We start from the raw sequence: 10,676 nt of genomic DNA, 5'->3' as shown, positions 1-10,676 counted from the left end.
ATCTTAAAAAGGTCTATAATAAAGGCAAAAAAAACAAAGCAGGAGGGATTCAATACAACCTACACAGCCGTACGAAATCAAGCTGCACTATGATCTATTACAAATAAGTACTTTTTGTTTCAATATTTCTAATAGAGAGAATATAACTTTATTTTATTATTATTTTGTAATTGTATTATTTCTTTCTTTTCATTTTCTTTCCTTTTTTTATAATGAGAATGAACGAACAGACCCACTCCAGACCAATCGGCGGCGGTAATGCGCCGTTTTTATAGCACCATGAAGGAGCAGAAGAATGAGAGCAGCTGGTGCTGGGCGGAGCTCCAACAAGGAAGAGGAAATACAACAACATAACTTAGACACATCAATGTAATATTTGTACTGATGCATTTCACCCTCACCACCTTTACTCCCTAAGTGTCTGAGGTAGGACTGGCTGTTTCATGTGTTTGCATAACGTGCCGGACCTTGTTCACATCTGTTGAGATGGCGTTAGCCTTTCCCGTCCGCTGTTAGCTTGTTGGTGCTATTACGTTTATTGAGCTGGACCATGGAACGTTAAGTGAATAGCCATAGAAGGTATGGCTTCGGTTCTTGCTCGCCATTAGCTTGTCCAGGTGAATAGCTTGCTCGGCTACTGTGCAACTGAACGTTACCAGCAGTCAAAATAAAAGCTACCCTAACGTTTACGGTAGCTAACCTGAGTTAACGTTATTCGCTAGCGGGCTCGCTTGCTGTCATTACATTAACGTTACCACCCAGTACCAACGTTACATGATACTTACCTACATTCAAACTAGTGGAGCCATTAGACAACGGCTGACAGCTAAATATCTCTCAGGCATGTTAAGATGTTGTGCCACAGATGGACATTATACATCTGCGGAGAAAAGATACAGATGCACTGGTATGACAGGAATTAGGCATCTTCAGCTTGACCCAAATACTGACGTTTAGATAGCTACCGTTTTCAGACTCTTTAGACACACATTATGATAATAATCAGACAGCTTGGTTATACAAACATGCGGTTTTCCTCCTGCAGCACAAATGTGTTATTTTCTCCTGTTCTAAAATGGATTATCTGAATATTTCCTCATACTGGGGTCCATCAACAGTGTAGAATTACATAAATTGGGTCTGACTGTGAAGCTGAGACTCTTGTGGATTCAGTGAGTCCAGTTGTGTTCATATGTGATGATGTTAGTTCTCATAGGAGCCATTTCATTGCAGTGAGAACATTTTTTGTATAAAAGTATCTGTGGAGACCTCCACGATAATCACAGCCTCATGAAACTTTAGAGACCTGGAGCATTCAGAGGATGGACGGCTTTCCTAGGTGTACTGACAAACAGGAGGTTTCTGAGCAGTTTATACAACACAGTGCAGTGCTCACCATCCAACCACTGAAAAACGAAATTCTCACAGAAATCTACAAATGTTAAACGTTTTCTATCCCAAATCACAGCACGGACCCCAAAGTCTGGGTGTCTTAATGTGATGTTTTAGGCAAGTGGTAGAAAAGGTGAAATTTAGCAGATATGAGTACGGTATCAACCCAAATAACCCTGCAACATTTTATTAGATATAATAGAGCATGAGCAAAAATAACTTCCCCCTGGGTTTATTAAACTATTTCTGATTCTAATTCTGATAAGAATGGCCTTCGTAAACTTATATCATAATGTTCTCAGCCCTTACAATTTCTATACCTTCAAAATTACCTTCAAAATATGTTTACAAGAACTTGACACATGGTACTGTGTCTCAAATTCATTTTCAGGTTTCAGCTTTCAGATGATGTAGACCACTTCTATGTGGCATCTACTGTTGACCTTTTATCTTGACCTAAATATGAAACAAACTCAATCTTACTGACACCAAACAGTATGCGTTGCATGTTGTGTCTTAGTGTGTCTGTATTTTTATCTTTCAGCTCAAGAGTTTTTGCATGAAACGTTAGTACTCGACTGGCACTTTATACTACTGAGCAACACTATGGAGGAGACGAGTCGGGAGGCGGTTGCCACGGCGGTACAGCGTGTTGCAGGGATGCTGCAACGGTCAGACCAGCTGGACAAAGTGGAGCAGTACAGAAGAAGAGAGGCTCGTAAAAAGGCTTCTGTGGAAGCCAGGCTGAAGGTGATGTTATAAAACACAGTGCAGTGTGGTTCAGTACACTCATTCATCTATCATCTATTCACTCACTGTTCTATTCAAAAACAATTAGTTTGTCAGTGAAAAATCACAAAGTTGCTTAAAATGTCAATAGGAGTGTGACGATAACTGCAGCACTGCAGTGACGTGACATTCAAATGGTAGCGAGGGGAACAAGTTGGTCGACTGCCGAGTTTTCATTAAAATGTAAAAAACCCAAAATGCAAACATAAATAAAAAAGTTAGAATGAAAAAGCTGCGATTCTTCAGCAATCCTCAGAAGCTTGAATCAGGGAATGGTTGGTATTTTTGCTTTTTTTTTCTTGATAAATGATTAGTAATTAAAAAAAAATTATCAAAATTGTTGGTTATTCATTTTCAACTGAACAAAAAAAAGATGAGTTGACAGAAATGTATTATCATCATTTCAGTCCTGAGTAAACTGTTATGGTAATATGTAAAATCCTGGATATGTTTTCCATTTTGAAATAAAATGTTTATGTTGGGCTTCCTCACCTGTAAACTTCTCATTTGGCTCCACTTTTTGATAACAAACACATGTTTAACTAATTTATTTTTTTGTAATCTGAACCAATCCTGAGGCCACATGGATTTCACTGTGCATTGCCACACTAAATGTTTGCATACATACAACTTTCTTTGACAGTAGCTGAGCTGTAGTTTCGCTTTCACGTTGCTGTGTCAGGCTTTTGGACTGACGACACAACCGTAATTAGCCGATCATTTATTAATTCCACTCAAACACTGCAGCCTCTGCATGTCTAAGTCATGCGTCTGGTGTGTGTAGACTGGTCTGTGTGTGTGTTACAGTTGTTTTCTGGCAATTTAATGCAGATAGAAACACATTCTATGGTCGCCTGTAATAATGCACCGAGCGACTCCTTCGGCTCACTTCATCTTCATACACCCCTCAGCCTGTAAAGTACATGATGTATGACACTGCAATATAATAACGCGATATAATGATGATATATAACATCATACCGCACAGCCCTCCAAATAGCCAAATTTGGACATCCAAATGTCACATCATCCTCCAGTGCATACTGTTTTTTCCACTTGTCAACAGTGTGTTATTGTTTGGGGAGAGATCCCTATTATCTGCACTTGATGTTTTAATAGATTGAACAGTGATCTGCTGTTGTACACGGTAATGTGACACACACTCAGTAAGAAAGCTAGCATTAATCATTTATCACAATATTATTCATTGACACAAAGCATAATACTTCCAACTTCTGTAATCTGTCTCTTGATGTCCTTCAGGCAGCCATCCAGTCCCAGCTGGATGGTGTGCGCACTGGATTGACCCAGCTGCACAGTGCTCTGCTGGACGTCAAAGACATCCAGGGCTCACTGGCTGATGTGAGTAAAGACTGGAGGCAGAGCATCAACACCATAGAAAACCTCAAAGACGTCAAGGATGCCGTAGTTCAACACAGTCAGCTGGCCTCAGCTGTGGAGAACCTGAAAAACATTTTCTCTGGTAAGTTCAACCCAACTTGAATTGTGCTGTCACTATAGAAACAGCCCAGGCTGTGCAGGGTTTCCCCTGGGTTTTTAGAGGGCTCAGTTGCTTTGCAGCCGTTGTACTTCCTCCCCCAAGAAAAGTGGGAAGGTACATTCAGTTAGTGGCTTTTACGCTGGCACTAACTTTTTACAGCAGTTTACAATGCTGCATGTGAAGGCAGCGTCTGCGCTTCCTTTCATTGCGGAATTTCGTGAAGAAAGGTATTTTAAAATATACTGTACACTAAAATCTTTTATTGTATAAATAACTACAAACAGGCAAAATACCAGATTTGCCGTATTACTTGTGTACAATCTTTTTTTTAAATGGCCAGGATTCTGAGAAATAACGCAGCTACTAGCCTACGTGTATAGTTGTATCTATGTTCTACTAAAAGATTGTGCAGCATGACTAAATTACATTTGGTCATAAACTTTCCTTTTGTGTTTACATTTTTTGCAATTAGTTGCTCACAGAGCTCACAGAGGACTGGAGTAGATCCTGAAGCATTTGCTCATTCAAAATTTGATTTTGAATCGTTTTGAACCAAGAATCTTATTTGAACCAAGAATCGCTTTGAATTGAAAATCAGAATTGAATCGAATAGTGAGACACCCAAAGATTCCTACCCCTACATCAGACGGCAGACAAGCAATTGTATTTATATGTTGCTTCTGGGAGATGCACTGTGAATAAGGATCAATCTTATGTTGATGCAAAGATTTGTACATTGGCAGAAATGTAGCACAACTTGGATGTGAAAGCATTGCTCTGTTGATTTTAAATGTGAAAGTGCAATACAAATATTTTGTCCCTTGCGGAAGGACTGATAGATGATTTGTTCTCATTGTTGTTATTACATAGTGCTTTTGGAGAACATGAACCTTGCAGTCAGTCTACTTACAGATACCGTATCTTCTCCTGTTTTGCCTTGCTCTGACGACTCTTTGTTTCTTTGTCACTTTGCTGTGTGTACAGTACCAGAGATTGTGGCTGAGACGCAGCAGCTGATAGAGCAGGCGGAGCTGCTGCAGGCCCACAGGAAGCTGATGGAGCTGGAGTGTTCACGGGATGACCTCATGTACGAGCAGTACCGTATGGACAGCAAGAACACAAGTGACATGAACCTCATCTCCATTTACTTTGAAGATGTAAGTTTAAGTGATGGAGTTTTCAAGGGTTGTAACATATCATCATACATATCATCATGAGGGATGCTCCAAACTGGCCCTTTTTTTTTTTTACCTATACACAGAATCTGATTCTAACTCTGGGTATCGTCCGAGAGAGAAAACTGATCTGATACCAGAGCTGTAAGATTTGTATGTAATTTGAAACATGTAGGTGGTTTGATCATTTTAATAGTGTTATCTCAACAACACCTTCATTTGGATCAAGCTTTTTTAAGATACAGACCTTTGTTGTTAATTTCCCCTGTTCCCTATAATAATAATAATAATAATTCAACACTACCTCCATGTTTCCCTGTTGTGTATTGTATGAGTTCGTTATTATTTTCAAACATGCGTCATTATCAGACAAAAAAAATTCGGACTTGGTGTGCAAAGGCAGTCAGATCTCTGTCTGTTCTCATCCAGGTACAGGGGTTGTCAGATGAGCTGGCAAAACAGTTATGGATGGTACTGCAGAGGTCCATGGTAACAGTTCGTCGTGACCCTACGATGCTGGTCTCGGTGGTTCGCATTATTGAGCGGGAGGAAAAGATTGATCGACGCATGGTCGACCGTAAAAAGCAGTCTGGGTTCATTCCACCTGGGCGACCCAAGCGGTGGAAAGACAAGATGTTTGAGGTAAGAGGAGTGATGACGCATCAGGGTAATACTCTTTAAATACTTTACTCAGTCAATTAGAATGAAGTTGATTATCTCATTTTACTCTTTGGGGATGCACCAAGTTTGTCTACTATCTAGCCCCTAGTTTGAGGGCCCTTGGTTTTATCCATCCAAGACTTCTTCCTCCTCTACTTTATCTTCATCCTCTCATCCCTGATTCTTCTTCTCCCTTTTCTGTTCTTCATGCAACTCTTATTCCTCTTTGCCTGACTTTTCATCTGATTCTTCTTCTGATTTTCGCTGCTGTCCCACTCAGATTTCTCCTTCTGCCCATTGTATTTGCTATTACTTCTGTTCCTCTGTTGTTCCTCCTTGTAAAACAGTCACATATTTTCCACAGCAGTAGTCTTAAATGATAGATGATGTAGCTTTGAGTGCTGATTCAAAGTTATGTTCTTTTCAAAGTGATCCTATATTTTAGACACCTTTCCCGATATGATTGGCTTTTAATTATTAACTAAATGTCGAAGGGTGACCTGACAGTGATTGAGTGTCACAACTTCCCTTTAAATGTTTTTGTTTGTTTTTTTTCCTTGCGACCAATAGACTAATTACATTTTGGTCGGCAGATGATTTTTTGGTCGACCAGTGCATGGTCGACTATTTGGGGGCAGCCCTATCTTCAAGTCTTTAATCTCTTACTGTTACAGGTATTGGAGGGTACAGTCAGCACCCGCATTGAGGGCACCCAGGCAGTGACAAAAGAGGCTGATAAAATGTGGCTGGTTCGTCTTCTAGAAATAACCAGGAAATATGTTCTGGATGACCTCATCGTTGTCAAGAACCTTATGGTGCAGTGCTTCCCCCAGCACTACAACACTTTCAACAGGTAACAGACACACAATGAATCTTTCCAACAGGTCCCAAACACAATTATGGAGCACTGACTTTCAGAATAGATGTACCTTAGTTTAGTTGCCTGGCCACCTAACTATCCTTTCACCAGGGCTGCACAATATATTGTTTCAGTATCGACATTGCGATGTGAACGATATGAACAATAGTCAAATCACAGGATGTGAAATGTCAGGTTAGGCACATTAACTCAAACACGTCATGTTACAACCAAACAAAGCTCTGTGTCATTGCAGTGTCAATCTCAGAACACATCAGCTCTCTGTAGGGGTGCACCGATCTAATATTAAAATCAGATGTTGTACATTATGCTTATACATGATAAATACTACTCTAATTACAAATAAAGATGCACCAATCCATTTTTTTCCGATCAGATACCTATACCTGGGCTGAGCGTATCGGCCGATACCTGATACTGATCCGATCCTACTATTGAATGAATGAAGCGTAAACCTGTCTGTGTGAGTGAAGGCATCAGGCTTGACATAAACATTTAGCCTTAAAAAGGTAACAAATTAACACAGATATGGATGTACTTCATATTATTTATTAACCAATAACAACGTGTACATTAGCAGCAAAAAGAAACAAATACCGTAAAACTTCCATGTAAAGTGCACTGCAAACAGATATTTTAAAATGTAATATAAAACCCTAACCCATTTTGCAAACATAGAATGAAGCGACTAGATCGCTGTAACTTTATTGCTGTGTATGATATTATTTTTTTTTAAATATGAAAGGATCGGCCTGATTCATCCGAAATTCGATCCAGTTAATTAGTTCTTAGTAACCTTTAACTACAATTGGAAACAGACTGCTTCCACTACCCAAATGCCTCCATGGCACCACTGCAGAGCTCTCTGTGAAACTTAGATTTAACCTCTCCATTTTGCAGTACACCAGATTGGTGCTTTTAACTTTGTACAAAATGTTCTTCTGGGAGAGCATGGCCCTGGACCCCCCTAGAGGCGCAAAGTTGCAATATATATTGCTGAGTCCGTTTTTCTGCAATATTGTGCAGCCCTACCTGCCACCTCCAAGTACGTCACTGCACACTTGAGATTGGAAATGGAAGCCACATTCTCATGCACACCTGACAAAGTAAATGTGATGAAAAGCTACAAGTCAAAGTATTCAGGTTAACACTTTCAGGTAAATGTGTGCTTATATGTATGCATTTATTTCTGTTACGTGTGCTTCAGGTTTTTCGGTCTCTACCATAATGCCGTGTCCACTCGTGTCACAGAACTGGCCTCTGAGGACTTGGAGGCTAATGAGATTGTATCCCTGCTTACCTGGGTTCTCAACACATACAAGAGGTAACAGACACACACACACACACACACGCACACATGCATGCACACTTACACACAAATGCACACTTTGACCAGCTTTGTCTGTGTACATGGTGGTTATTGCTGGACATGGTCAATGACTGTAATATGTCATTCTTGAGGTTGAATATGTAGATTCTTTATTAAAAGCTATAAATATATTTTTTTAAATAATACACCCACGTGGCATTTTGAGGGGTACAGAATGAAAGTAGTGCTTTTCCATAAAAAATATATTTAGTCTGAATTAATATTTTAAACATTTTTTGACAGGTTTGACAATGACTTTCTGTCTGTGGCGTTGCTGGTTGCCAGGGTTGTCTGTTGTTGCTACAGAAACAAGAATCATGTTGAGTTGAGAGCTAGCTAATGGATTCCACAGCACTCACAGAAAGACTTCCAGGTGAAGACTGGCTAACGTTAAATACTGTTGTAAATGAAGTGATTAGTCCAAATGAGTGGTTCCCCTGTTTGATTCATCACTGACATGGAGCAGGCTGATCACTGACACACTCTGCAACAAACCTGGCAACCCGACTGCTGGAATTATTTTGTGTTGTTGTGACTACGATATTGAGACACTAGATGGCTGTGTTCTGCTCATTCTTCATATTCAACCTTAAACTTCAAATCCCACCTTAAACCAGTATTTCAACACCGTGTTTGCCATCTTTACCATCATTCCATCTGGCTTTACCACAGTAATTCAGCCTAAATTAAGATGCCGCGGTTAGTTTGATTTGCATCTTGGAAAAATGATTTGTCCACCCGCACCAAAGTTTATTTCAGTCTCACAAAATTCATGAGGCCCCTGCAGATGGAATTGATTTCAAGTTATAAAATCTGTATACGTGTGCCTGTGTATGTTCCAGTGTGGAGATGATGGGTCATCCAGAGCTCTATTCAGAGTGTGACATTAACCAGCTGGAGCCTCTGCTCCCTCAAGATGTGGTGGACGACCTGCTCAGCAAATATGTCAAGACCTTTACAGTAGGTATCACACACATGATCGGGAATACTAATGGATGTGCTATTTAACTTATTTAGCCTGTAGTCTTCATACACATTAAAACCTACTCTATTTAATTTGGAACTACTGTTGGAATCTCCACATACAAAAATCACATTTTGAGTTAGGGGTTTACGGTATAAATAGTATAAAAAGTACAATGGTATGAATTAACCCACCGGTATGAATTTTGACTGTACTGGGCTGACCGGGAAGGATTCAGCCAGTGCCGCATCACAGCACAGTGGCATTATGCACAGTTTATCTTCATTAAATGATCTGCTAAGTCTGCTAAAGTATAGCTGTCAGGCAGCTCTGAGATAACACGACTCAGCCACACATTTCTCAGATATCGCTGATGTGTTTCAGTGTTTTTTTCTTTATTTAATTAGCCTAGTGTCTAGCAGACTTCTTCTGCTCATAGCTTAATCAACACAGAATGGGTTTTTCAGCCTAACATTGTTAAAAGATAGCAGCTCATAGACCTTTTTAATGGAATTCCATTGCTAGGCAACAGCCCTGGTCCTTGTTAACTTCCTGTCATTCACATACACTGCAACAGGAAATAAACTAGGACACATTTAGAATGTTTGTTTAGATCTTTGAAAAGGTCTATATAGGTAGCTAGCTAGAGCAACAAGACTGCTGAGTCGTCCGTGCACCATAGTCTCTCCAGCGCTGTGGAGCCTACACTAGTATGTGTAAGTGTGTGTGTTTATGTGAGAAGGAGAGGAGAGAAATGTGATAGTAATTGACAGCAAAATGCATAAAGACTCTCACATTAAGTTTAAATTAAAAAAAACTTTGTGTCATATAAACCTTCACTTTCTAAAAAAATGCCAACGTGTCGTGATTAAATAGAAATGTGATTAAAAACAATGTTAGAATGCATATTTTGTAAAGTGTGGATCCAGACTCTGTTTGACTGTTCTTATCTTCAGTCTAATATAACAGGCTGGCTCAGGAAGGCCCTGGAAACAGACAAGAAGGACTGGCAGAAAGAAACAGAGCCTGAGGCCGACCAAGACGGATACTACCAGACCACACTGCCTGCCATTGTCTTTCAGGTAACACGCACACACACACACACACACACACAGCGTACACACACACAGCGTTAGCAGACATTTGATGAAGTATTCCTGACCCTAGATAGGAATGAGAAGATAAAAAGGGTTTTCCATTTGGGTCAAATGTGGCCGCCCGGAAAGATTCAGGGCATGCCCTCTCAAATGGCCGTTCACTCGCCGTGTTTCCATTACAAAAAAGGATTTAGGAGACTCCAGAGGTGACTTATCACTCTGATGGGTTTTGATCACTGGTGATCAGTTGATCAGGGATACAGCGGTGCGCCGCTCTTTAACAAGCCCGTGTAAGGATGTGCGTGCACAGATCATTTTCTGTGCTGTGTTCTTCTTCACCACTGGATTAAAGTGTCTACTCTACTTCGCCGTGTTGTTGTGGCGTCTGTACGACCACACGTCACATCCCGCTGAGAGCTACATCCAATCAGCAACCAGGCTTCTCTCAGGGTAAAAAAACAAAACAGCCGCTCAAATGGCCGCTTGAGCAGCTCACATAAAAATTTGGGGCGTTTTGGCGAGGGAGACCCACCTCATTCTTGGTATTGGACCCTGATGGAAACCACCCATAGACAATGAATCTGACTGAAGTCTGTGAGACAGACAAGGAGGATCAAAGGAAATTAGATTTATCCAAGTTTTAGTTTGAAAATATAGCAGCATATTGTCCAAACTTTAAACAAGGGACGGTATTTGTGTATATAGTTTTGAATGCAATATATAATGAAAAAAGCAAAGGGTTATGCTACCGCATGTTTTCTTCCTGATCCTCCACTCATTCTCTCTCTTCCTGATTTCACCTCACTCTTCATCAGATGTTTGAGCAGAACCTGCAAGTTGCTGCACAGA

At 40.3% G+C, this 10,676-nt stretch overlaps 1 protein-coding gene across 2 annotated transcripts in view; it reads left to right on the top strand.

The window, feature by feature from the left end:
- The first annotated feature begins 314 nt into the window (after positions 1–314).
- The window catches only part of exoc3 (exocyst complex component 3), a 19,107-nt gene continuing 8,745 nt past the window's right edge, over positions 315–10,676 (top strand). For both annotated transcript variants that reach the window (XM_083928777.1, XM_083928778.1), the window contains exons 1-10: positions 315–426; positions 1,937–2,142; positions 3,445–3,664; positions 4,667–4,839; positions 5,287–5,499; positions 6,192–6,370; positions 7,605–7,721; positions 8,609–8,726; positions 9,687–9,812; positions 10,643–10,676. The exon at positions 10,643–10,676 is cut by the window's right edge and continues 67 nt beyond it. In XM_083928777.1, the coding sequence (XP_083784903.1) occupies positions 1,999–2,142; positions 3,445–3,664; positions 4,667–4,839; positions 5,287–5,499; positions 6,192–6,370; positions 7,605–7,721; positions 8,609–8,726; positions 9,687–9,812; positions 10,643–10,676 (1,324 nt within the window). In that variant the 5' untranslated portion in view covers positions 315–426; positions 1,937–1,998. The remainder of the gene's footprint in view (positions 427–1,936; positions 2,143–3,444; positions 3,665–4,666; positions 4,840–5,286; positions 5,500–6,191; positions 6,371–7,604; positions 7,722–8,608; positions 8,727–9,686; positions 9,813–10,642) is intronic.

This window comes from Echiichthys vipera (genome assembly GCF_963691815.1).
Source record: "Echiichthys vipera genome assembly, chromosome: 15".
Taxonomy (NCBI): Eukaryota; Metazoa; Chordata; class Actinopteri; order Perciformes; family Trachinidae; genus Echiichthys; species Echiichthys vipera.
The sequence above is the reverse complement of the archived record's forward strand: the minus strand, read 5'-3'. Positions and strand labels throughout refer to the sequence as shown.